Raw genomic sequence first — 27,941 nt, 5'->3', positions numbered from 1 at the left:
TATTTTTTTAATTAAATTCTTATGTTAAGTCTTTTGAAAATGAAATTTAAAAAAAGATAGAAACAGTAATAATGCTAAGATAAAGAAGAAAAAAACATTTTAAAAAATGCATTATTATTACACGGTCTTTATCTCTGTTTTATGATAGTTACGGTAATAGCTGTTGGCCCGTACGCAGCGCTCCCAATCGGCCACTCGCGGTATTGCAAGTCCCACCTCCCTCCCAAACTTTCTTTTTCCGTGGTCTTTCCTCTTCTGCGGGACCATGGCGCTTCCCCCCGACCTCTTCGCTGTATACGTGGCGTCGCAAATCCTTTTTCTATGCGCGGGATCGGCCAATTCGGACGGCGTTTCGTCGCTGCTGCAGCCCTATGACTTTTTATACTACGCAGGGGTACGTTCGTATTTTAAAGGGGAGTGGGCGAAAGCTGCAGAGCTGATAGAAAGGTCCATTGTGACCAAGGAGGCTCTGTTTAAGGTCCGAAGTCGGTGTTATGAGGAATGTGGAACAGCGGGAGGAGATGCACTCCAAAAACTAGGTACATTGCATATACAGTATTTGTGTTCTGGTCTTTCCACTTGTGTGTAGCACAAGTTCGTTATGTCGTCATATGTCAGTACTTCAATATTTCCCAACCTTTATTGAACCGGTACACATATTTTACACCAGAAAAAAATAGTTATTTGTCATCAAAATGATAATACATTGTAATGTGCCTTGAGATACTAGAAACATAACGTGCAAGTTTTTGTATGACGTAACACCTGTCGTAGATGATATAATACTCTCATGCATATAATCTTTATCCCCTGCGACGGACGACAAACATTACTTCCTCAAACTGAGACGTTGTGACCGTTTCCATATATCCACATCCATTTAGTCTACTGCCCCCAGGTGGCCAAGATCCAGCGCGACGTCCATTGAATTGCATCCTTCATTTCATAAAAAAGAATAAGCATGACAAAATGTTATATGATGCCAGTAGTCACTACCACTTTTCTATACTGTTAAGACACTGAGGAGGGGAACCTGTGGGACCTTTGGGCCCTGGACTGGGTGCAGAAGAAGGCGGAGTGCTTGCGGTTCTGCGTGGGACGCTCGGTCAGCCATGTGGGACAGCTTCCCGTCTCCACGGACATCGAGTACGAGTTCGGCTCCCGCAATGTGTACAACTTCCTGCAGGTTACATATTATAAGGTTGGTGGCCAATCACAGCTAAGTCGCTAGCTGCTGGAGATAATTCTTCTTGTCTTTGCTGCGCTGCTTGATGCTGCCATTGTCAGTCCAATCTGCCCAGTGCCTTCAGAATCAGATGTGATGAACAATGTAATTTAAACGTTGTAGGTGTGCATGTGCTCATTTTATAATGTTGTCCTTTTACTCCGCATCAGATGGAAAAGCTGAAGAAGGCGGCGGCGGCGTCCCAGACCTACTTTGTGGCCAACCCCACTCACCTGGAGATGAGGAACAACATCGAGAAGTACCAAAGGATGGAGGGAGTGACCGACGAAGACTTCTACGACCGAGAATTGGACAGCGAGAAGCACTGGGTGAGGAAAAACAATGTGCTTTGACGCCCTTAGAATTTTAGATTTGACTATTATTATTCAAATTGTTTCTGCATTTTTTCGGACTATAAGTAGCTCCGGAACAAAAGTCGCGCCAGTCATGCATCATATAAGTTGCATTTTTGTTTTGACGGAAGCAAGTGAATCCCAGTTGGATTCGAAATTTCTTTCCGCTTCCAACTATGGAAACGTTTTCCTTTTTAGTTTAAAATAGTTTACCTTAACTCAAATCCAGCGTCACTTTGTGGAATCCTGGTTGGTTATTGCACCTTTTGGCTCTGTGAATAGAAAATCCTTGTTGTGGTGGATGCCGCATGCTAAACTTTAACTAGCAAGCTAGCTATTTTTGTTTGTATTTGAAAAAAAAAAAACTAGCTAGCTGGCTAGCTAACATGATTCCTTCTTCTCTTATTTCTTCTTTTTCTGCTTTCTTTTGGCATTTGGCAAATACTTTTGGTTGCATTCCCGCCACCTTCTGAAATGCAACAATATTCACAGATTTATTACCCAATTCCATTTTTATTTAGCACAATTTAAAAACAGTGAAAGGAGGGAATGAAGTCGAGATGGCTCACACAAGATTCTGCTCCATACTCAAAGGGATTATTATTCAAATCAGAAAATTTTACAATTCACATATAAAAACGGCGCAATAACCAACCAGGACTCAAGCGATTTTAAACTAAGAAGAACAACTTACCTGCAGTTTGAAGCGGAAGTTTTGAATCCGACCGGGACTCGCTCGCTGCCGTCAACACAATTAGGGGATGGGGATTTTTTTTTTTTTTTTGGTAAATCCAAGCTCTAAATTAATATACAGTATACACGTTGCACCATATAAGTCGCACGCCCAACCAAACTTTGACGAAGCGCCACTTATAGTCCAAATAATACAATAAACTCTCACATAATACTTCCAATTTACACTGTTCAAATTTCCCCCCACTGTACATTGCAAATATATTCATGGCAAGTATGCTAAGGGATATACATTTATATCAACTGTCTATCATAGTTCCACTTTTCCATCTAAATGAATGGAGGGTACTGCATGCCTAGGTGGCGCTATCGAGTTGTATTTTTTTGTGTGCATTTTTCCATTGGATATCATTAGTTCTACTTTTCCATCTAAATGAATGGAGGGTACTGCATGCCTAGGTGGCGCTATCGAGTTGTATTTTTTTGTGTGCATTTTTCCATTGGATATCATTAGTTCTACTTTTCCATCTAAATGAATGGAGGGTACTTTCAGATAACGCAATAAATTTCAATTTGCTTCAAAAATTCACACTTCAAGTGTTCTTTTTATTCCTTTATCTTTCAACTACAATTAATACTTTGTAATTTTCACATCATTTATCTTTCAATTTACTTCATGAGCGTTCAGCTTTCAGCATTCCCGCGCAATTTCTGCAGAAATTGCAATTAGTCTAGTTTACCAAAAAGTTGTTTGTTGATGAGCTAGATTAGTCTATATCAACATTCAGCAAAAATAATTGTCTGGTTTTGTGATGCCCCTCGCAGTTTCTGTACGATTCGGCACTCCTGTTGGAGGAGGCGTCCAAGTGGGCGCAGGCGGCGGACGAATGGCGAGCGTGCGTTAACGAAACGCTGCGTAAGATCGAGGAATGCAGGGTGCAATGCGCGGTGGCCGCTCAGCGTCTGCCTGAGGACCGAGGAGTGGACGGCGTGGATGGTGTCTTCGAGAAGGCCGCGGGTACGCAGAGCTGTCGGTTTCGAAAGATGAAATAGGACAAAACGCTTGAAACGACATTTCTTTTTGCTTTTTTTCGTCATTTAGCGCTTTCCCTCTCGCTGTTGTCGTGCCAGCAGTCGTGCGTGACTCAGGTGGCCACGCGTCCCGGCAGGATCTCCTCTCAGGACGACTTCCTGCCCACTCAGTTGGAACACATGCACATCGCACAGTTTAAAGGTTCGCATTTGTGAAGGTTAACATTTGCATTCCTCCAAAAAAAATACCCGCGACCACTGAGTCACTGTCATCTATTGGCAAAAAGAAACAAATGGTGGCGTTAATGTTCCCACGCATATTCACCAATTCACTCCGTCAGCTGATTTTGTTTTGCAACTAGGGGAGGACCAATCACAATTTTCCGTCTGATCACCGATCTCCGGTCTTTAAAAAGTCTGACATGTCGATCCATATCAAATATTTTCAATTTTATTATTTTAAAGTTTTTTAAAATTTATTTTAAAGTATTTATTTCTTTATTTTGCTCATTGTATTTTATTATTTTATTGACTTAAAAAAAATAATTATAGTATAGATTTTATGTGTATGATAGTTTGCAGATCTGTTTGTAAAATGTGCTATAGAAAAAAAGTGGATTGGATATATAGCAACATTAGTAATTCATACTAAATTAATTAATAAAATAAATATATAATACAATCATAATAAATAATAAAATGAAATTAATACTATTAATTAATACTTGTGTCTTGCTTGCTCACAGCCGGAGACGTGAGAGGCGCCGTGCAGACGCTTCGCTCCCTGCTCCTCTTTTACCCCTCAGACAAGGACTCCATAGACAACCTGCAGCTCTACCAGGAGACGCTAGGGGGAGACAGAGAGTCACAGGACCAACGGCCTGCTCAAGTAAGACGTCCACACGAATCCATCCCATCCTTTTTCTACACACTTGTCCCCCCTGCATTTGGGCCACGGGTGAGCCGGAACTTGTCAGAGCTGACTTTGGTTCAAGTCTGAAAATGTTTTGGCTTGTGGAAGTAAACCAGAAAACCAGAAAAATCCCCAAAGAGACATTTTAACTGAGATTCGAACTCAGATCTCCTGACTGTGAGGCAGCTGTAGATTTTTCTCAATTTGTGCGTTTACCGTCACAGGAGATCGCCCGCTATGTCAAACGCTCGTTGCAAGAGAAGGAGCTTCTCTATTTCGGCATGGAGAACCTAAACTACACTTTCACTGACCCAGTAGGTTTCCATCATTCACATTCAATTTGCATTGGGGAAACTTTTGAAAACGAGTTATCATGTTTGTCCTGTGCAGGATCTCTGGACACCAGAGGATGTTGTCCCAGAGTCCCTGAGGGAAATGTGGAAGTAAGAAAAAAATTAATTAACTCACAAACTCAAATGGAAGCTGATCCAAACTTGTGTTTCTTAGAGCTGAGAAGGAGAAGATGACCGAGATGACGAAGGAGGAAGAGCAGCAAGAGGAGGTGGACGACAGCGGCTTCTACGCAGGTTAAACACGCGCCTCCTCAGTTCATTCATTCCGCCATTTTTACACTTGCACACGTCCTTTCCTGCAGGTGGTCCAATCCTTCAGGAGGGTGTGACCATCGCCATGGACGAACTGCTCCTCAACGGGACCAACCGGGTGGTGCTGGACGGAGTCATGACTGACAAGGAGTGTGACAGGATGTTGCAGCTGGCAGCAGTAAGTCGGATTACAGTGAAAGTCTACAGCTACACGAGTCCATTGACGGAACCCGGTTATCCGGTGAAGAGCAGAAAAATCAAGAAAAATCTTGAATAAATGGGGATAAACCCCAATAAAACTTAAACCCAAAATAAGTTAATCTTTTAAAATATTTTTTATAACTCATTTGCTCCCAAAAACGTATACAAACGTTATATTTTAAATATTGCCATGGTCCCAAAAACTTATTTATATGTGTTTTTGTTTTTTGTGCTAGAGCATACAGAAAAGTAGCTGGAGGATGGAACAGATTAATGGTATTCCCATTCATTTCAATGGTGAAAAATGATTTGCAATATGAACTTTTTAGGTCACGGAATGAATTCAATTTGTACGTAAAGGCACCACTTTGTATACATATAGAATAAAGTTGGGCAGAAAAATCTAGTTAATACAATTCATCATTATTTGAAAAATGGAATCGTTGAAAATTTGTTAAATCGTGAAATTACATTTTTGTCATGGTGCAGCCTCTGACATAAAGAGGTCGCTTAAAGCAATGGTAGTTATTACAACACCAAAAAACGGCCAGCAGGTGTCAGCAGAGTATAAGAGATCAACCAGGGCCATGTTGCAAAAAGCTCTTTTTGACTGTTTTCAACAGGTTTGTGAATAATGATGAAACTTAGCTATATTCTAATGCTAATCGCTGCAAAACGGAAAATCATGGCACCTTGGTTTGTTTTTATAGCAACAGAACACAATATTCTGTGCACTTTGCCAGGTCAGTCAAAATCCAGTAAACCAGTCAGGAGCGAAGGGGGTTGCTTCAGTGAAAATGGCTGCGAGTGAATGAGTTAATAATATTACTGCAGCTTACTTTTCACAAAATTCAAAACGCCACAATTATGGTTTGCTTCCATGTAAAGCGAGCCAAATAAACCATCTCACCTTTTCGTCTCGGCACTCTTGACAGGCGGTTGCGTCGGCGGGAGACGGTTACCGGGGGCGACGGTCACCGCACACGCCACACGAGACGCTGGACGGCCTCACCTTGCTCAGAGCTGTGAAGGTGAGACCAAAAATGAATACGTCCAAGCAAAGTGCGGCAAGACATTCTGTCTTATTGGAACGCGACAGCTGGCTCAGGACGGGCTCGTCAACCAAACGGACGCCAAGCTGCTGCACGAGCTGGGGGAGCGAGCGCGTATCCTGCTGCATTCCTATTTCAGGAGCCCCTCGGGACTCTTTGTGGCCTTCACGCACCTCGTCTGTCGGAATGCCATTGAAGGTAAAGACCAACAAGGGTTCAAAATGTAAGCAAAATATATATATATATTTTGTGTCGACCAGGAGACCAAGAGGGCCGAATGGACTTGTCTCACCCGGTCCATGTGGACAACTGTCTCCTTGAGCCGGACACCAGGAAGTGTTGGAAAGAACCGCCTGCCTTCATACACAGAGACCTCAGGTACACATTTGGACTTTTGAAGTCGTTACAGATGTCACCAACATGAATACCAGAGAAATATGAGTTGTTTGTTGCAGAGGATAAAGAGTATATGCCCGTGATTATTATTTTTATATGGTTTGTCTCCATGTGTTGGAAGTATGAAGGCCAGAATTGAAGCTAATATATTTAAAACTGGTGTATTAATACACTGTCTTGAGAGTTCCAATCATTTGAATTTGAAATGAATGTAATATTTTCCCGCACAGCGCCGTCCTCTACCTGAATGACAACTTTGAGGGTGGTGAGTTGTTCTTCACCAACCGGGACGCCAAAACAGTCACGGTAAGGATGTTATGTTATGTTATGTTATAGCCCATCTATTGACCGAGATGATTTGATTTAGAGAGACTATTAAAATAAAAAATAATAGTTTTAACGCTCCCAGTTAAACCTCTTCTTTAAGTTAATTTCTTACTTCCAGTTGAAGTTTCTGGTAAAACAGATACAAAACGAACTATATGTATATTTACATTGTATATTAATTAAACACTTGACTAACCAGGTCATAATTTTGCCTAACAAGAATTAGCTTAATGCTAACATAACGTCATAGAGGGCTAATGGAAACTAGCATAGCACACTGAGTGCAGCATACAACAACAGAATTACACATTTTAGTATAGTATTTTTAATATAATAGTTTATAATAGTTTTAACCCTCCCATTTTAAACAAACTTAAAACTTATTGAAACCTGTTCTCACTCTTTTGCTGTCAACGAATGGGAGACTTGCTTGCACAGTTCAGTTTATTTGTTATTAGTTGGAAGTTTCTGGTAAAAAAAAAAAAAAAAACACTAAACAAAATATATGTATATTTACATTGTATATTATACAAAGTATATTGGATAATTAAACACTTGACTAACCAGGTCATAATTTTGCCTAACAAGAATTAGCTTAATGCTAACAACGTCATAGAGGGCTACTGGAAACTAGCATAGCACACAGAGTGCAGCATAAACAACAGAATTACACATTTTATATTTCCATACCAAAATGCTCACCTAAACAATGTAATTCCGTCTAACAGAAATCCACTAGCTTAATGTTAACATATAATGTGGAATGCTAGCTACTGGTCGCTAGCATATAGTAGCACAACAGTTTAGCACTTAGCACCACTAAGTGCTAAACTGAAGGCGCACAACTGTAAATTTGGAATTCTAATTTTACCCCCCCCCCCCCCAAAAAAAAACTTAATGTTCATATGTTAAAAATGTTCATAAAGTGAATATTGAGAAGGACGGTGGGGGGGGGGGTACATTGTATACAGTATTTCTTTCATCTGACCAGATTCTTGACATTTTTGGCCTCGCCCCGCAGGCCCGGGTCAAACCGACGTGCGGCCGTCTGGTCGGCTTCTCGTCAGGACCCATCAATCCGCACGCCGTTGCGGCGGTGACAAAAGGTCGTCGCTGCGCGCTGGCTCTCTGGTTCACCAAAGAAAAGCTCTACAGGGACGTGGTGAGTTGCGACACGTTGGCGTGACACCGAGAGCGCTATGCAAATCTGGTGGTACGAGTTGACCTCATTGAGGTCGTCACCTGGGACAATGTAATGTCACGGAGATAGATCGTAACCTTGACATCTTCACTATCAAAGGATGTCGCGTAGGTTCAATATCGATGCAGATTTATTAAGATATATTAGATCTTCTTAGATTTTTTGCAAGATTTTCCAACTTGTCACGTCTCTTTCCCCCGCAGGAGCGAGAAGAGGTGGAGAAAGGGTGGGCCCCCGACGGGCAAGGTGCGGCACGGACGGATGACAAGGAGGGTGGGGGTGACGGTGGAGCGCCCGCCCCTCGGAACGTTCGCAACCAAGCGCCAGCCAAGGGGAGAGCCAGAGGACGGGTGACGGTGGGCAAAGATGAACTGTGAATGTCATCATCTCAATGAACCCTTTCGCACTGAGCTGGTTGGGTTCAGAGTTCGCTGGCTTCTTATGGGATTTTTTTTTTTTTAATCATGAAATTTGCAACAGATTTTTTTAATATCGAAAGAAAAAAGTGCAGGTTCACCTGTGTAGTATATCTGTGCCATCAGAGTTTTTTTGTTTTTTTTTAATGGTTTAAAAGAAAATCAGTGATGTTAAAATTGTTATTCACAGATAAAAAAAAAACTGATATTTTTGTGCCATCTGAATTTTATTTTTTAATTAAGAGATTGCATTTTTGACACAGAATTGTTGAATCTGATTTATTTTGATGGTAAGCAAAGCAAAATTAGAAGTTTGAGTATAACATATATTAGTAAAAAATCAAATTCAAACTCAGTTTGAGTGTTTTTCTGAAGAAGAAAAAATTATCAAAATAATTATTGCCAATGTTTGCTCTAAATCCACACTGGGACCAGCTCAGTGTGAAAGTGATAATACAGACAACTTTCTGTTCCAAGACGTTTATATGTTCCACCAAAGAATTCCTGCCCCCCCCCCAAAAAAAACATTCAAATGATAGCAATGACCAATTTTCCGAGGTGTTCCTAATAATATGGCCGCTTCATTATCTTGATGCTGTTCATTTTCAGTGACATTTGACACGGTTTGTGAGTATTTATTAGCGACAGCGTTCAGTATGACCTTGACTGAAAAGTGTGTGTGTGTATATATAGTTACTGTATTTAAACTTACTCAGATGAAAGTAAGTAAACTTTTTATTTCTGGTTCCCCAAATGTGTGCGTGCCTTTCTTTTAGTTTCCCCTCACAAATCACAGTCTTTTGGAACATACTTGAAACTTCCCACAAGCGGACACGGCAACAAAACGCACCTATTCCGAAAGAACGTTAATAAAAAGATAACTTTCCACATAAGAGTCTCCTTTATGTCACACACGCACACACACACTAAGCAAGATGGCCAAGGTTAAGCAAGCTCATTAGCTTGTTAGCGTGCGGGCTAGCAAGCGTAACAAACAGTTACCTTTGACGTTCAGTGTGTCCTTTGCGTGAATCTACGTGCGGCGCATGGAATAACGCTGTTGTGGCGTATTGGGACGGACCCAATGTCGGTCAGCTGGTCCGAAAGCCCGCTAGCAGCTAATCATAATAGCTAATAGCGATTAGCTGCCTTCTAGATGGTGATGAGTTATTAACATTGTTTTTTTTAGTTTCAATTTATATTTTAGCCGTTTTGGATTTAGTTATAGCAGTATGGCTCAATGAATAGAATTGTATTCTTATCTGTGTTACTTTCATGAGAGAAAGGGCAACGGGTTTGTACATTTGCTATCTTTAATGGGAGGGCCGGTCTCTGCCGGTCGGAAGAAGGGAGTCACAGGCTTATTATTATTGTTTTTCTCTAATCTGATTTATACCCATGGGAACAGATTCTCTTGTATTCACTGAGTTGTAACCAAATGTACTGTGGGCTGATGGGTGGAGACATTTCGTATTCGCCCACTTTTTAATAAATAAGGATGTGACGGAGAGCCGGTCACACAACCTGATAGAACACGGCTTCAGTGTCGTCAGCCTTTTGTCATCAGAAGCTTCTGATAATTATTTACCTTTGCAAAGGGACTTCTTCACCAGGATCTCACCATTCAGTTAATTGAACACGCAAAGAGTACAATACTTAATATTGTCTACTCTAACAATGGCCAGTTTGTAATGGAGCTGTCCAATAGCCTACCACGAGACAAATACATTTGGGGGGGGGGGGGGGTGTAGGCATAGCTAGATAGCTAACTGCACACTGTGACGGTAGAAATGTTGCCAACTTTTACATTTATTTATTCGTTATTTATCTTGCAAACACATGGTGGCATGGAATTGCTATGTTGTTTAAACTGAAAGAGTTGTTCGAACATATAAATAAAACAGGCTAAATGCTAAAAAACGTTGTTTTTTTTAATTCCCCATAATGCTACAAGGAATTGACTTGCTCAAAGCACAGTTGTGGCATTACCTCATGTTAGGCTATAATGAGAAAAAAAAATGCAGTTTTTAGCATTTAGCCTACATTTTTACCAACAGGTTCAACGACTTTTATCAATGTATTCAAACAACTTTACTAATGCGTTCGAATGACTTGACCAAGACATTCAAACGACTTGACTAAAATATTAGAAACGCAAGTGCGTCACCAGGCCCCGATTTAACCACGCCCCCCCCCCCCCCCCAAAATCCAGACAATTTAGAAGGTGAAAGAGAGTTTAACGTTACATCTCAGCATTTCAAGTGCTTAACATATCTAATGCATTTAGAAGAAAAAAAAGTCATGAAACAAACTTTACAATAGGATCTTTAATCTCGTCTCGGGCCAAATATGTTTACGGCTAAAATAACGGACTACGGGTGCGTGGGGGCCAGTTTTGCATAAGTACCAAAGATGGAAGCCAGGTTTAAAGTGTCCATTAGTTACACGGGGAACCAACAGCAGCAGGCAAATGGCTTGAGGGGGGTGGGCGTGGGGTCAGACATGGTGAGGGGTTCGTGAGGGAGGATAGAAATAGAGAGATTACCGGTAATCTCTCCATAAACGAGTGCATTTGTTTATGAAGCTTAAAAAGTCTCCCATTTAGAATATGGACGCGTAATCCAGCCGGAGAGATGATTTTAATCATTGGGCGGAGTGACGCTCTCGGCCCGCAAACCCCCCCCCCCCCTCACACACACACAACCTCAGGCCACCCTCCCCCCTCATCTCCTCAGAGCAGACTCAAGTACTGTTTATGTCCCATATTAACACTCTCACCTCTCGCCCTCTCCTCGTCCCTGTGTTATAATCCCCCTCCCACCACCACTAGGACTTGGGCAGAATTGGGTCGACTTTAACGGGCGGAAAGCCCGGCGTACCCTAAACATCTGCATTAATCCGCTCTTAGGCCGGTGTCACACAGTGCATCTTGTCACATCTGCGAAGAAGTTCACACTCGATGCCGTAATTAGACAATCGGCGCGGGAAGTCCGGGTCACGCCGTCTTCATGATGCATTTGACGAGAAATTACGTAAAAAGGCCTCGTTGAGATATTGGAATGGGCTCCATCGTGTGAATTGGGCTGATGTGACGGAAGAGTGCAAGGGCTTAAAATTAAAAAGCGCAATCATGGAGAAAATCTAAATCAATTCACATTAAAAAAAAATAATAATAATATAGGGTGTCACAAATGACACCATATTGTGTACAATAAATTGAAGCATTTTTTATTTTTTTAAAGGTCATTGTAACGCAAAGAATAAACTACAGTGGTGCCTCAAGTAATGGGTCATTTGTCTCTCAAATCATAATTTTCCTTTGAAATTAATGAAAATGCAGTTAATCCGTTCCAGCCTTCCCCATAAAAACAAAAATTGTAACGTGTATTTTAATAAGGAAAATAGCACTACACAGTATTGCGACATCAGTTACTCTCAGTTCATCAGTATGACACTAATATTAGTCATTCTTCGCAGAGGATAAAGAATATATAAAAGTATTACAATGTAGGGTGCAATTAGCATTAAGCTAGCAGGCTGAAATGCTTAGCTGCTCACGTGTATATACGGTACCTATACACGCGTCAGCAACATTTCTGACACTGAGAGCTACTTCTTAGGCACTACGACCAATTTGATATGCTCTTCTTGAGTAACAAATTGGCTCAAATTATTTGGGGATAAATCATCACATCGCCGTTTCTCCGTTGGTCATGCGCTACAAGGCTGAACTTTGACCTATGGATTGTTTTGTTTTTTTAATATTTTTTAAAAGGAACAACAAAAATATTCAATACTGCTTTTTTTTTTTTTAAAGGACAATAACAAAAATAAACAAAAGTGAGCTAATTTTTTGGAAGTTGGACACATACATAATGTAAATATACTATATATCATACATACTGTATGAATATGTATACAAATATTAACCAGTATTTATATAGGTAGCTTTTTTGATTCGCTCTCCTGCAAAACGTCAAAAATGGAGTTAACCCACTTTTGTTCTGGGCAGCTCATATCCGCTCCCTCTCAGGTTTGGTCATCATGCCCCTCACGGAACTTTAAGGATTACCGACTCCTGCGCCATAAAAAGTCAGACCCTCTTATTTTCCTCTTCTCCCCTCCCCTCTATTATTTCCAGCCCTTGATTCACCCCACGCTCGTGTCTTGTGACCCCCTCGCTGCAACCATACTAAGCGCCTTCTTTGGTCTGCCCCCTTGTCTGCTATCTCTTTTTTGCCCCCCCCCCCCGCCCACCCCACCCCCCAGCGCCAACTCTCACTGTCCATCGCTGGGTTTATCCCCTCATCCCTGATCTCACATCATCCCTGCAATCCTCATCTGTTCCTCGCAGGACAGAACAGGATAGGACAGGAGAGGAGAGACGAGTAGAGCATCAGCGTCCATTGCAAAAGTGAATGGAAAATTCTGGAACAGTCACAAGGTGACTGACTGCTGCACCTGTGTGATTACAATTGATTTTATTTTATTTTATTTATTTTAATCATCTGGAACATTCCAAGAGGAGTCTCCAAACTGGTGAGGCCCATTTTTTTTTATTGATGGTTCTTGTAAATAAAATAGTCATAAATTAACAAAATCATAAAACATTTTATTTAGAATTTTATTATAATAAATAATTACTAAATATAATTTTATTTTATCTGACTTTTTTCTAATTACAAACATAAATAATAATAATAAAGCATGGTATAAAGATGGCAATTATTAATCACATTTAAAAAAACATGTACATTTCAAATTGACAGTGCAAAAAAATGCACACAAAAAAAAAATCGTGATTCGGTTTCTGGGTGGGTTCATTCCGTAGCATGTCAGAAAATTGGCAAAAATGTTGATCATTGATTTCCAAAGTAAAGGCAGATGGTTGAAAATGTTTTATTGTGAAAAAATAAAAATAAACCCGCACAAAGATAACCAATCTGCTTTCATGGAGGAGTGGAGAAATCTGAAAATATTTACTGGCGAGAGGCTGAAATTCCGAGAATTTGGACAATTTCAAATCTAACAAGATCTCGAAAACGATTAGTCAGTTATTAAAATATTTATCAATTAATTTGACAATCCATTTGTTGTTATTTGTTGCATTTGTTTACAAAACAAAACTTGCCTCTTTTGTATAAAAAAATATATAAATGACTTTGAATGATGATTTTGGTATTTTTCGATCCCCAACAGTGATGTATTTTCTGTTGTTTGTCATTAATCTTACACATGCATGTCAATAGAATGAGAATATAAGAGTCCGTTTGTATCTAGGGAAGAGGACAAATTTCTTCATAATTAAATGAATTCAATAAATAAATAAATAATTGAAAACTGTGGCCAATAATCAGAATTTGACTAACCTGACCTTCACTCTTATGTCAGACAATTCCCACTCCATTGAGCACCCCCCCCCCATGGTGTCACCCCCCTCCCCCCTCCCCCCTCCCCATCTTAGATCCACATGCAAAGAGCAGTCAGTAATCGGATGAGAGCAGATTTGATTCAAAAAGGTTCCCCCAACCCCCCGCCCTCCAACCACGACGGGATTTAACACTCAGTCTCCTGACTCCCCTCATTCACCCCCCCCCCATCCCCCCTCCCCCACTCCACTTAATGCAGTTCACCATCGAGTGCCACGCTCCGAGGATTGCAGCCATTTAATCACACAAAACAATGACGGGACAAGACTTTGCATCTGGAATCGTAATACACTAAATCAACCGCACTTATAAATTGTCAGCGTAATTTCATTCGACTTTCAGTAAAGTCACACAAACACCCGACTTGCCCTCCTGCAATCGTCTCCTTTTCACTTTATACAAATGAGAGGCAAATCCATCAGGTCATGTGTCGTCTGATTCAAATGGTGAGGGAAAGTGCAAGCGGAAATCGGATAGCTCATCGAAAAACGCCACACAATTAATTTCATTACATATTTTTAACAAACAAATATTGCATCATATTTACATTTATATTATTATATTATATACGGTTATATTTATTTATATGTACAATTGCATTGTGAAATTAAAATATAATAAAAGAGAATGCAAAGAAATTAACTGGTTTTATGAAGTTGGACTACTGTAAGCGTTGTAGTATTCTTGAGTTAGATGTGTGCCTTTAAGGGGTGTGGCCTAGGGAGTTACAGCAGGAGCTGGGTGTAAGCTGTGGCCTACAGCAGCGCATTGCAAGTAGGACTATCACTGTCGAATAATTTTAGAATTGAGTCTTCTATCGATTCATCAGATCAAAATCTTATTTTGCATTTAAGTGCACTGCAAAATTATTTATTTCCCAGATCATGAACCAATTATTGTTGTTGATCATGATCAGAGGTGGCAAATCCGGGACCAGAAAGTACAAACCCTGCCGCAGTTTGGCTTGAGCCAAATGAGCACCCGGGGAGCTAGCTAGCTCGCGAGCTCCCTAGCTAGCACCTGAGGCTAAAGCCAAACTGTGGCAGGGTGTTTACTTTCAGGTGCTAGCTAGCAAGCTTCCTAGCTAGCTGAGGCTAGCTCCCATGGTGCTCGTTTACCTGCTAGGGAGCTATCTAGCTATCTAGCATCAGGGGGCTAAAGCCAAACTGTGTGGCAGGGTTTTTACTTTCTGGACCTGGATTTGCCACCTCTGTTGTTTGTTTGTTTGTTTATTTATTTGCAATGAATACAAAGCAACTTATTTGGTATTGTTGAGTGATTAAATAAAGCAACAAAACAAAAAAATTGGCAATATCACATAAGAGGGATTGACCAACCGTTTTTAAAACCGATTCAGTTATTGGTTTGGTCATTGTTTAAAAGAAAATCAGTCTGCTTTCATAAAGGACTGCAGAAATCAGAAAATACTTACTGGTGAGAGGATTTGGTCAATTTTAGGTCAATTAATTTGATGATCCATTAGTTAGTTAATTTTGACACCTTTAATTGCAAGTGTGCCATTTAAAAAAATAAAAAATAAAATTCCCCACATTATCTGTAAAGAAAATAATTATATTATTTCTGTGAAAATTCAAAGCATGTTTGGTATCAAGAGAAATAAAGCAAATCTCATAAGAAAATAACTTTGCTTCTTTTTTTTTTTGTATACACAAAGCAGAAGAAATTCATCAAATCGCTTGTCACCAAAACAAACAAATCAAATTTCATTGAAGGCCGTTGTGCCATTTCAGCAAAGAAACCATGCGTCATTTCTGCCACTCACAGATTTTGCCCATTAGAGGATAAACTTGCTCTTTTAATCACGACATTACCAAATTCAATTGCAATCAACAATTTGGACGCTTGAACACGCACGGGCGCGCGTGCGCGCGCACACACCTCGCTCCCTCCCGATATTTCCCCGTGACGACAACCTGACAGGACGTACTGGTTCGTGTGTACATATAGGACAAATCATCTTTAGAGCAAATAGTTTTACTGTTAAAGGCCTGCTTGAATATTCATACACTCTTGCATGAGCTCGACTGGATGTGTGTGTGTGCGTGTGTGTGTGTGTGTGTGTGACGGTGAGATAACGTGCATGTTGTGTGTGTGCATGTGGGCGTGCTGGACCAGTTTCTGTGTGTTTATTGAAGTTTGCAAAGCAGCCAAGAGCCCAGTTTGACTTGCAAAAACGTCACTTCCTCGCCTGCCGCAGGTAACGCTCAGTTGTCGGGGTTTTGGGCACGCGCGTGGATGGACGGCGGGAAGGGCAATCACTGAATTGTGTTTCTTTTCTCGGCGTGGGGGGGCCTTTTCAAGCTTTCCTAGCGTCCCTGACAGTGCCTGACCAGCATCAGCATGGGTGAAATGGAGCAACTGCGAAAGGAGGCAGACAGCCTCAAGGACCAGATTACTGTAAGTATGCGATATTTTAGCACTTCATCATTAATAAACAAAAAGAAAAGCAAAACAATTTTCTTCGTTATAACTGTAGGGCATATTTGCCTTTGAAGGATTGTAGCGGATTTTCTATGACTTTTCAAGCATGGGTTCTTGAGACTTTTTTGTGGGTCTACTCGTGATAGACATGTCCACCAAGTTTAATGTTGCTGAGAGAAACTATCTTCAGAGGCAGATTTGTTTTCCCTTCGCAGCATCAGTAAGACAGGTTTGCCTTTGAAGGAGCCCTGAAGATGGCAAAAATGACCCCCATAGCGGATTTTCTGTGTCTTTTCTGACAGAGCTGCTTGAGACTTTTTTGTGGGTCTACTCATGATAGATATGCCTACCAAATTTCATGCTGTTTAGAGAAACTGGCTTTGGGGGATAATTTTTTGTATATACTGTACAGTATATCTGTGGAACAAGTTTGCCAAAGTAACACTAAAATGGCTACTTCAAACCAAAATTGAAGACTTCCTGTGTCGTTCATGAGACTTTTTTGTGGGTCTACTCGTGATAGACATGTCCACCAAATTTCATGCTGCTAAGAGAATCTTGCTTCGGGGCTGAATTTGTTTTACAGACTTATGTCTGTAAGACAAATTTGCCAAAGTGGCACTAAAATGGCCACTTCAAAACAAAATGGCAGACTTCCTGTGTCTTTTCGAGCATGGGTTCTTGAGACTTTTTTGTGGGTCTACTCATGATAGACATGTCCACCAAATGTCATGCTGCTAAAAAAAACTGTCTTCCAGGGCTGAATTTTTTTTATACTGTATATCTGTCAGACAAGTTGACCAAAGTTTCACTAAAATGGCCACTTCAAACCAAAATTGCAGACTTCCTGTTGTCTTTTCGAGCATGGGTTCTTGAGACTTTTTTGTGGGTCTGCTACTAATAGATATGTCCACCAAATTTCATGCTGCTTAGAGAATCTTGCTTCCGGGCTGAATTTGTTTTACAGACTTATGTCTGTAAGACAAATTTGCCAAAGTGGCACTAAAATGGCCACTTCAAAACAAAATGGCAGACTTCCTGTGTCTTTTCGAGCATGGGTTCTTGAGACTTTTTTTGTGGCCCTACTCATGATAGACATGTCCACCAAATGTCATGCTGCTAAAAAAAACTGGCTTCCAGGGCTGAATTTTTTTTATACTGTATATCTGTCAGACAAGTTGACCAAAGTTTCACTAAAATGGCCACTTCAAAACAAAATGGCAGACTTCCTGTGTCTTTTCGAGCATGAGTTCATGAGACTTTTTGTGGGTCTGCTACTAATAGATATGTCCACCAAATTTCATGCTGCTTAGAGAATCTTACTTTGGGGCTGAATTTGTTTTACATACTTATGTCTGTAAGACAAATTTGCCAAAGTGGCACTAAAATGGCCACTTCAAAAAAAAATGGCAGACTTCCTGTGTCTTTTCGAGCATGGGTTCTTGAGACTTTTTTGCGGGTCTACTCATGATAGACATGTCCACCAAATTTCATGCTGCTTAGAGAATCTTGCTTCCGGGCTGAATTTGTTTTACAGACTTATGTCTGTAAGACAAATTTGCCAAAATGGCACTAAAATGGCCACTTCAAAACAAAATGGCAGACTTCCTGTGTCTTTTCGAGCATGGGTTCTTGAGACTTTTTTGCGGGTCTACTCATGATAGACATGTCCACCAAATTTCATGCTGCTAAAAAAAACTGGCTTCCAGGGCTGAATTTTTTTTATACTGTATATCTGTCAGACAAGTTGACCAAAGTTTCACTAAAATGGCCACTTCAAACCAAAATTGCAGACTTCCTGTTGTCTTTTCGAGCGTGGGTTCTTGAGACTTTTTGTGGGTCTGCTACTAATAAATATGTCCACCAAATTTCATGCTGCTTAGAGAATCTTGCTTCGGGGCTGAATTGTCTGTAAGACAAATTTGCCAAAGTGGCACTAAAATGGCCACATCAAAACAAAATGGCAGACTTCCTGTGTCTTTTCGAGCATGGGTTCTTGAGACGTTTTTGTGGGTCTACTCATGATAGACATGTCCACCAAATTTTATGCTGCTAAAAAAAACTGGCTTCCAGGGCTGAATTTTTTTTATACTGTATATCTGTCGGGCAAGTTGACCAAAGTTTCACTAAAATGGCCACTTCAAAACAAAATTGCAGACTTCCTGTTGTCTTTTCGAGCGTGGGTTCTTGAGACTTTTTTGTGGGTCTGCTACTAATAAATATGTCCATCAAATTTCATGCTGCTTAGAGAATCTTGCTTCGGGGCTGAATTGTCTGTAAGACAAATTTGCCAAAGTGGCACTAAAATGGCCACTTCAAAACAAAATGGCAGACTTCCTGTGTCTTTGAGCATGGGTTCTTGAGACTTTTTTGTGGCTCTACTCATGATAGACATGTCCACCAAATGTCATGCTGCTAAAAAAAAACTGTCTTCCAGGGTTGCATTTTTTTTATACTGTATATCTGTCAGGCAAGTTTACCAAAGTTTCCCTAAAATGGCCACTTCAAACCGAAATTGCAGACTTCCTGTTGTCTTTTCGAGCGTGGGTTCTTGAGACTTTTTTGTGGGCCTGCTACTAATAGACATGTCCACCAAATGTCATGCTGCTAAGAGAAACTGACTTTGGGGCCTTGGACTTTCAAAAACATACAATTTCCAATTGTAAGTTATTTTAGGGACCCTTCTGCGGCGGTATCGCAAAGACACAGTTAAACTGAGATTCGACTTTTCAGACACATTTTCCCAGACAATTTCCCCACTCCGCTCCACTCCCTTCCTTTAGGCGGCGCGTAAGTCCATGCAGGACACAACCCTGCAGGAGGCCGTGACCAGCATCAACGTGGTGGGCCGCGTCCAATTGAAGACCAGGAAAACACTGAGGGGCCACCTGGCCAAGATCTACGCGATGCACTGGTCCACTGACTCCAAGTAAGCGTCGTTTAAAAAAAATATATATATTTTTGTTTGCAAGGTTATGTAAGAAATGGGAAAGATTTTTGTGTTGTCGTGCCCGCAGGCTGTGCGTGAGTGCGTCACAAGACGGGAAGCTCATCGTGTGGGACAGCATCACAACCAACAAGGTGAGCCGGAGCGGGAAGAACTTAGTTACACACCTGTCGCTGTTTGGTTCTCCGTGGGCTCCTCAGGGGAACGGACGGCTCAGTGTTTGTCGAGCGGGCGGCGACGAGCGAGCAGGTTTTTCCTCTTCCAAACAGATGCCTGTGAGGAACATAAAATGTCAGTAACAAGTAAGGCTGATGCTTCTGTTAAGAGTAAGGCACAAAAAAAAAAAAAAATATATATATATATGATAGTTATAGCAGCTTTCTTTAAAGATTGGTCCACGATTAGAAAATATTTGGAAATATTTTATTCTTCATGCAGGGGCCTAGTAAAAATAATAATAATAATAATTGAGAAGCACTACTGTAATCCCACCTGACATCTTGATGTCAAACATTTTTCATTTTTTATTATCGTCTTTCAACAAAGTAATATTTAAATGTATTTTTTTTGTTTAAATTTGTTTTATAGGACTTATTAAAATATTTATTTCCTGCATTATTTATATTAGTTTCTTTAACGATTTTTAAAGTCTTTATCTTGATTACTACACATAATTGAATAGCTTTGAACTATATTCTATTTAAATGTAAACTAAATTATGTTTCTATTATTTATTTTTGTTCAAGCCTTTATTATCATCCATCCATTTTCTGAACCGCTTAAGGGTCATCTACTAGTTATTTATTTATTTTTTATTTATTTTTAAGCCTTTATTATCTCCAGTAATTATTTATCACACATTTTTAAACTCTTCTTTAAACAAGATATTTACATGTAAATTACTTTTAAAAATATATTAACAATTTTAAATATATTTTCAAAGCAGATGTCATTTATCAAATTGCTAAATAATAATTATATTATTATTTATATTTTCAATTGCACACTTGAGACAAATGTGTTTATCCTTTTGTGGCAAAAATTGTCCGGAGCTGAAAACCGAAGCCTAAATATTAGAAACAGCTCTCAGTTTTGATGCAGTACAATTTCTTTTTGATCTATTTGGCGGCCACCATTGCTAAACCTATAGCAGCTTACTTGATTGAGGTGTATTCCTCCTCCCAGGTGAGCGCCATCCCCCTCAAGTCGTCGTGGGTGATGACGTGCGCTTACGCCCCGTCGGGCAACCTGGTGGCGTGCGGCGGCCTGGACAACATGTGCTCCATCTACAACCTCAAGGGCAAGGACGGCAACGTCAAGGTCATGCGCGAGCTGGCGGCGCACACAGGCGAGTGGGAACCAAAAGCTTTTGTTTGACACTCTGCTGCATTTTTTTTTTTCTCTCTCGAGTTTTTGTTCCAATACTGTCATCATGGCAGGTTACCTGTCGTGCTGCCGTTTCGTCAGCGACAGCGAGATCATCACCAGCTCGGGAGACTGCACTTGGTGAGATGCATTTATAACCTTGCCGGGCAAGCTGAATTCTCGCGATATTTGTGAGTTCACAAACTCCGGATAAAATCTTGTACGGCTCCCGGTGATATAATTTTGTAGCCGCCCTTTTTTTTTTTTTTTTTACGTCGGACCAATCAGGCGTTGTTTAGGGCGAGAGAAGGGGGGGGGGGGGCAAACAAACAAACCTAACAGACGAACGGACGCTGCAATTAGTTCTGTTCTCGCAGAATTTCCTTGTTGTCCTTATCCATTAAAAATTACAAACACTCAACCATCAGTCAGTCAGTAAGTAAACTGTTTGAGGAAAAGGCCAAAGTGCAGTACTACATGACTCCAGCAGATAGCGCGGCCGACGTTTGAGGTTAGTATTTGGGTTGCGGTCCGTTTTTAATTTTCATTGCTCAATAAAGTCTTCAAAAATACTGTAAACGTGATGTGGAAGGGTTATGGTTAGATTTTTGGGAGGATTAACAACAAAGAAAGAAGAAGGTGCTTCGAGTTCGAAAATCCGTGTGGGCGGAGTCAAACGTTGCGGCACGCCTCGAACGGATCTGCCGAGTGAAATGCCATTGATAATCTGTTTTGTGAGGTTAATGCATTTATGGTGCATGTGAATAGAATGGAATCAAATTGATTGTCATTGTTCATGTTTTAAAGTTAGAGAGCAGTGAAATTCACTGAACATAAACAGTTTAAAAAAACGAATACAGTATATTTAGATAAAACTGACTTTCCTGGTGGTGGTCTTGGTCCCAGCGTGCTGTGGGACATCGAGACGGGCACCCAGAAGACCATCTTTGCGGGCCACCAGGGAGACTGCATGTCCTTGGCCGTCTCCCCGGACTTCAAGTTCTTCATCTCGGGAGCGTGCGACTTCACGGCCAAGCTGTGGGACATCCGGGAGGGCAACTGCAGACAGACATTCGGCGGCCACGAAAGCGACATCAACGCCATCGGGGTGAGGACACTTGCATGGCGATTATAACGTGGATTCCCATCCAGATGTGACCTAATTGGTCCTCGCCACCTCCTCCGCAGTTCTTCCCCAACGGCAACGCGGTGATCACGGGTTCCGACGACGCCACCTGTAAGCTGTACGACCTGAGGGCCGACCAGGATCTCATCACCTACCAGGATTCCGGCATCATGTGCGGCGTCACCTCGCTGGCCCCCTCCCTGTCGGGACGCCTCATCCTGGCCGGGTACGACGACTTCAACGTCAACATTTGGGATTCGCTCAAAGCGGAGCGAGTCGGTAAGTTGACCCGGATCAAATGCTACCAAGTCGGGAATCAAAAGCGACCAATTTTGAATGAAATGCTGCTCATTCACAATCAAATACCAGCAATTTAAAATGGAATTCCACAGATTCAAAATCAAATGATAGATTCAAAATAAAAATCTACCAATTCAGAATCAGATGCTCACAATTTAAAATCAAATTCTTCAGGTTCAGAATCAAATGTTAGAGGGATTCAAAACCTACCGATTCAAAAAATAAAATTAATAATCTACCAAATCAGAATCAGAGGTTACCAATTCAGAATTAAATGCTAGGAATTCAAAATCAAATGCTATGCTATCAGAAAAAAAATGCTACCCCCCAAAAAATATCAGAATCATTTGCTAGCGACTTAAATTAAATCCTACCAATTGAAAATAAAACGCTACCAGTTCAGAAGCAAATTTAAAATCGGTTACCTAAGAGTTAATTTGATGTAATAACCAATTTAGAATCAAATGCTACTCATTTAGCATCTAATGCTACAACTTGGAATCGAATCGTTCATATCATACTCAAATGCAACCAACTTAGAATCAGAGAGAAATTGGTACACATTCAGCCGCTAATGCTAACAATTCAAAATCAAACAGGACTGATTTAGATTCAGATTCTACCGACTGAAAATCAAATGCTACCAATTCAAAATCAAATTTAGAAGGTTGCATAACATTGGGGCAAATTTTAACTCATTCACTGCCATAAATTCATTTAATAAAAAGATTATTAAAAATTTGGGGCGAGAGGCGATTATTTGTTTTTAATTTTAATTAATCACACGACTTCACTATTTAACTCGCGATTAATCACAAATTCTATATGTTCTAAATGCACAGTAAAAAAATTCTAAATTGACGTTTATAGCCTTCAATTGCAGTGAATGAAAAAGGAAAGAAAAAAAGAAAGAAAATATAAAAAATTCGGGGCGTCAGGCGATTAAAGTTTTTAATCGTAATTAATCGCATGACTTCATTAGTTAACTCGCGATTAATGGCAAATTATTTTTTGACGTTTATAGCCGTCAATGGCAGTGAATGAGTTAAGTGAAGAATAGCTCACATACATTTTTTTAAAATAAGCAATAAAACTTTGTGTAATTTTACTTTTGGAGACCCGACTATTTGTATGGAATAATCACAAAGCCATTCCACCCCCCCCCCCCCACTCCAAGGGGTACTGGCCGGCCACGACAACCGAGTGAGCTGCATCGGCGTATCCACAGATGGAATGGCGTGCTGCACGGGCTCGTGGGACAGCTTCCTGAAAATTTGGAATTGAGGCCTCGCACCCGACCTCGGACCTGCGTCTGGATCTGCATTGGGGATTTGCTTGGAGGGTCACGGGCGGGGGGCGTGGTATTTAATTGTGCCAATTTGTGAAGTTGGGTTTGTTAATGTGAATGAAAATTCCTCTGTAGTTGATTATTTAACGTACCGTCGTGGTCCGGCACACTTTGCCGCTGCAGTCGAGCGGTCGCTGAACGGAAGCACACTGGATTGATGTCTGTTATGTAGCTTGACACCAACTATACTGTTTGGTTTGCTGTGTTTTATATCAAGATTTTTTTGGGGTTAGTTTTCCATTAGATGCTTAGGTTGACTTGCTTTTTTTTTTTTTAAACAGCTTTGAACGTCCTACTTTAGAAGAGGGTTTTTTTTGTGTTTGTTGAATGTGGCTTGTTCGGACCCCCCCACCAAATATGTGATAGACAGCCGACAGATGGCACAACAAAAACAGTTCGCTAAGCACACACAAGCAACGACCTATTTGTCTCAGGACCTGCTAATGGATGCTATTGTGCACATGTGAGCGCTGTTTTTTTTTTTGGGGGGGGGGGGAATTTGCTGTAAATACTAGTCAACCTTTTCTTCTGCCAGGAAAAGTCAGACTGGCAGGTTTTTTTCTTTTTAGAGTTTTTGCAATGTTTAGCATAGCTTTCTAAACAGACTGTCAAATAAAGATGAGATTCCATTTGTCTTCTGTGGTCATTTTGCAAAATTCTGTTGCATCACATTTAAGACACATTTAGACTAATCCCTGATAGGAGGTTAAGATGTGGGAAAATAAAAAAAATCGCTAAACAAATGCATTTTGGTTATTGTTAATACTTTTATTCACAATTTACAGAAATGACAAAACAGGATGAGAAAAACTGCACACGGCAGTAGTAAAACGCAGAAAAGGGGTACATACAACATATAAAAACTTGAGTAACGAGATTAAAAAAAAAGGATGAAAATATCTACAAATTGTTTGCACATCAGCGATTCTCCTTGTTCAGAGACACGGCCTGAAGTCTGTGGTCCATCTGGCCGAGCCGAGGCTTCTCTGGGGTGGAACTTTTCAGCTTCATCTGGGATCAAACAGTATTGCGCCAATTACTCCTTTTAAAACGACAATTTTAATGAGTCAGATCAATGTTTAGTTACTAAAGGGGCCGATGAATGGCTAGACGATAGAAAGATATAGAATGATCAATATTATACTGTATGTAATGGCTAGTTAGACACAGTAGACGCATAATGGATGGATTTAGGATAGATACACTACTAGCAGCTAAAGCTAACGATGCTATAGCCAAGCAATAAATGTATACCTAATTATAACTGGCGGGTTAAAGTTTTACCACACTCACAAACACACACTAACCAAAATTTTAATGATCACACTTTACAGAAAGCTACTACTATATTACAGAGGTGGCAAATCCAGGTCCAGAAAGTAAAAACCCTGTCACAGTTTGACTTTAATCCCAGGTGCTAGCTAGCTAGCTCCCTAGCTAGCTCCCATGGTGCTTGTTTACCTGCTATGGTGCTAACTAGCTAGTTTTTACTTTCTGGACCGGGATTTGATAAACTGTACTCCAATCACAATTTGCAGGACATTTCACCTTTGGTCTGTTAAGTGGGTAAAATACTCTGTGGGAATAGACAAATTAGTTTATGAAACATTTAATTATTTAAAAATAAATAAATATTATTATTATTTTTTTTTTTTTTTTTAAATACCTGAGGATGTTCCCTGTGCGAGTTAAGGATCTGCAGCGGGGAGCGACCTTCTGTACAGAGAAAAAAGGGGGAAACATTCAGTAAATTAAAGTTATGTCAACAATAACCGGCCAATAAATAAATCAGTGGTCGGCACACACACGCACCTTTCGGCCTTTGTTTCCCGCAGTTGCCCCTGTTTTCATTATTGACATTCTTAACCGCCACGGACACTGCGAGCGGGGAGGACCCCCCTTTGGCGCCTTGCACCGCCCTGGCCCTCAGCCCGGTGGCCCCGAACCCTTTGCTCAGCCACTGCGGCTTGAACACCACCTGACTCGGACTCTTGATGTCCAGGGTGAGGCGGTGGGCGCCGGTGGCGAGTCGCGGTTTGGCCGCCTCGGGAGTCTTCTTGGCGACTTCTTCAGCTTCCCTCTGCGCTTGTGCAGGCGGGCTTGCGGAGTCCTTAGTGGCGCCGAGTGCGACGGCGGGAAGGGCGTATAGGTGGTCCGCCGCGTTTAGAGACTCGGCTTCCGCAGCGCCGCCGCTGTCTCGGTGCACCTCGGCGAGGGTCTGGGCGGAGGGCGCGCCCTCGAGGCAGGTGATGAGGCTCATGCTCAGCCTCTTGTGGAGCGGAGACTCCCGGGCCTCCTCCGCCTCCTCCAGGCTCACGTTGTCCGCTTCGATCTCCACCTCAACTTGGGGTTCCTCCTCCAGCAGCGCGAAGGGGCTGCAGGAAGCGGCCCTGCTCGGAACGGGCGCGGCGGCCACCAGGTTGGCGCGCTCGCTCGTGGAGCCGAAAACGCGGGGCCTCTGAGGAGTCAGGAGAGGCTCCGTGGAATCCAGCTCCTCACTCTTAAGGACGTTATGATCCTCTTTTGTGGAGACGCCATTTTGGGGGACTTTGCCCTCGGCTTCCATGTGGAACAACATGCCCAGACGGCGAGCGAGGGTGTCCACTTTGGCTGCAAACGGCAAGTTACAGATTACAGGTGTCCAATTATGATTTAATGCCAAAATCTGAATAAAAAAAAAAAAATCATCACTAAATTTATAGATGTAACATTGCTCATAAAAAAAAACACGAATGTAGATGGTATGTTTTTTCATATACATATATATAAAAAATCATATTGGCTATGCGCTAATAAGAATTTTATTTAATGTTTTTTTCTTTTTTATATATATATATAAAAAAAAGAAAAAACATTAAACAAAATTCTTATTAGCGCATAGCCAATATGATTTTTTAAATGTTTTTTTTTAAGGCCAATTCAGATATCTGGTAGCAAAAAAGGTTCCAGGCCAATTAATAGGCAGATTATTTAAAACAAACAAAACAGTTTCATTTTCTAATGTTGGCCAGGATGTAAGCATCGGCGTGTGATTTTGAGTTGCAAGCGGCATAAACGCAGCCTAATTCAAAGTTACCTCTCATGACTTCTCGGACAGGCGTGCGGGTAATGCCAACGGTGGGCGAGCGGGGATCGCCTCCCTCCAAAGGACCCTCATTTGTCACTTGACCCATTTTAGTACCGCCAACCTGAGGGAAATAAGAATGGCTGCGTTAAAAGGGGGGGTGGGGGAAGTGTCAAATTAAACAACCAGGTGAATCTTTTAAAGGCATTTATAGCCGAGCCATGTGGTGGCAACTTGGCACACCACACTATGAGCAGTTTGTTTAGCATTTTTTTATTCCCTTTCTCGTCCCTTAATGTACCCAATGTCGACCAAAGTACATACTATATACCAAACCGTGATATTTCGGCATTTATTCATTCACCCTGTGATGGCAACCATCGCGACAATTTGGGGCCACAATAAAAACGATATCAATCTAGTGGTTCATACAATACCTGAATGGGTGTGCGATCAATGGCCATCGATGGGGAGCGTGGATCGATGAGCTGGGCGACCCGGGAGTTGGTGACGGGCACTTCTGGCTTGGCTGCCGCCCTCTCAGTAATCTTACTCTCACTGGCTCCCATCTTTAGTTTTCTTTATGTTAAACTTGTACAACTACAAGACGGATGAATGGAGTAATAATGAAAAAATTTGATTCTTCATTTGTAAATATCTTCTACGTGGAAAAACTATTTAAGTGCACTTATCACATAATTATGGTAGGTTGAAGGAGGTAGACTGGCAAATTATATTTATGAGAATTTTCCTTAAGGACTACTTTAATCACGCATGGTTAAAGGTTACTTTTCAAACGTGTTCACTATACTTCAATTATTTCGTAATCAAATGCAACAAAACAGAAAATCCTGACGCGTGTCAAGTTATGCTTATGAACTGGTTCGTGCTCTTAACGTTCATTTCTTTATGTGAAATTATTTTTGAAGCTCTTGAAAGCGCTTTATTCATAAAAGTAGGTATCGATCATAAATACAAGACAGTAAATTCCGTGTAACATTTTATTTCGGTAACACGCCACATGATTTCAAATGTAAGTTTGCACGCTAGTTAATGTTATGCTATGTTATGTCTCCATTTCCTCGTTGCATATCGAAGATTACTTCGCATTTACTTATTGTATTTTTAGTGCAACAGCGTAGACAAAGTATACAATAATTCAAAAACATATGTGAGACAGCCTCGAATATATTTCAAGCTTACCTTTAACAGTAGAAAGATTCGACGGGTCGAGGAGACTTTACACGTTCGTCCAAACACTTGAAATAACGTGACAAACAACCTTCGGCGACTTTCTCTATTACATTTAAATGGCGCGGTTGGGCACACGCTTTTTTTGAATAAGCCAATCAGTGGGCAGACACGCCCCCTGCTTTCGTCGCTGATTGGTTCAGAGCACAGTGATCGACAAGTAGGCGGGTCGTCATTTTGAAGGAAAACAACTGACGGTTATGTGTTTTTTTGCGCACGTGACCGAGCAATTTCAGAAGCATGTACTTGACTTGA

The 27,941-nt window shown here is 41.0% G+C and overlaps 3 protein-coding genes and 1 long non-coding RNA gene across 7 annotated transcripts; 2 read left to right on the top strand and 2 right to left on the bottom strand.

Moving 5' to 3' along the window:
- The first annotated feature begins 195 nt into the window (after positions 1–195).
- Positions 196–9,168, top strand: p3h3 (prolyl 3-hydroxylase 3). The gene is made up of 16 exons (XM_086079262.1): positions 196–539; positions 1,017–1,201; positions 1,396–1,554; positions 3,097–3,289; positions 3,374–3,505; positions 4,050–4,192; positions 4,441–4,530; positions 4,607–4,659; positions 4,724–4,803; positions 4,872–4,999; positions 5,958–6,053; positions 6,122–6,272; positions 6,335–6,452; positions 6,701–6,776; positions 7,819–7,959; positions 8,202–9,168. The coding sequence occupies exons 1-16, from the start codon at positions 266–268 to the stop codon at positions 8,373–8,375; spliced, it is 2,193 nt and encodes a 730-aa protein (XP_085935388.1). The 5' UTR covers positions 196–265; the 3' UTR covers positions 8,376–9,168.
- Positions 638–20,828, bottom strand: LOC147172917 (uncharacterized). Of its 3 annotated transcripts, none has more exons than XR_015095432.1 (9): positions 20,677–20,828; positions 20,391–20,525; positions 19,400–19,505; positions 5,933–6,045; positions 4,685–4,961; positions 4,029–4,150; positions 1,459–1,550; positions 1,034–1,304; positions 638–936 (listed from the first exon to the last, which is right to left on the bottom strand). It is a non-coding gene; the product is annotated as an uncharacterized LOC147172917 (long non-coding RNA). The 3 variants fall into 3 exon arrangements; XR_015095434.1 differs by having other exon boundaries at positions 1,034–1,180; XR_015095433.1 differs by lacking the exon at positions 4,685–4,961.
- Positions 12,715–24,006, top strand: gnb3a (guanine nucleotide binding protein (G protein), beta polypeptide 3a). 2 transcript variants are annotated; one of them, XM_086079264.1, is made up of 10 exons: positions 12,715–12,953; positions 15,980–16,061; positions 16,166–16,261; positions 19,069–19,214; positions 19,303–19,366; positions 20,418–20,580; positions 20,672–20,738; positions 21,504–21,705; positions 21,786–22,002; positions 23,201–24,006. In XM_086079264.1, the coding sequence occupies exons 3-10, from the start codon at positions 16,205–16,207 to the stop codon at positions 23,305–23,307; spliced, it is 1,023 nt and encodes a 340-aa protein (XP_085935390.1). In that variant the 5' UTR covers positions 12,715–12,953; positions 15,980–16,061; positions 16,166–16,204; the 3' UTR covers positions 23,308–24,006. The 2 variants fall into 2 exon arrangements, with proteins under 2 accessions (XP_085935390.1, XP_085935389.1); XM_086079263.1 differs by lacking the exon at positions 15,980–16,061.
- A 108-nt stretch (positions 24,007–24,114) lies between these two features.
- On the bottom strand, positions 24,115–27,760 carry cdca3 (cell division cycle associated 3). Its single transcript, XM_086078672.1, has 6 exons — positions 27,639–27,760; positions 26,873–27,035; positions 26,448–26,559; positions 25,184–25,981; positions 25,038–25,087; positions 24,115–24,382 (listed from the first exon to the last, which is right to left on the bottom strand). The coding sequence occupies exons 2-6, from the start codon at positions 27,002–27,004 to the stop codon at positions 24,290–24,292; spliced, it is 1,185 nt and encodes a 394-aa protein (XP_085934798.1). The 5' UTR covers positions 27,005–27,035; positions 27,639–27,760; the 3' UTR covers positions 24,115–24,289.
- Positions 27,761–27,941: the final 181 nt, after the last annotated feature.

Source organism: Leptonotus elevatus, chromosome 6 (assembly GCF_054856555.1).
Source record: "Leptonotus elevatus isolate MCC_2025b chromosome 6, RoL_Lele_1.0, whole genome shotgun sequence".
NCBI classification, from domain to species: domain Eukaryota; kingdom Metazoa; phylum Chordata; class Actinopteri; order Syngnathiformes; family Syngnathidae; genus Leptonotus; species Leptonotus elevatus.
This window is presented reverse-complemented; position numbering and strand designations above follow the sequence as displayed.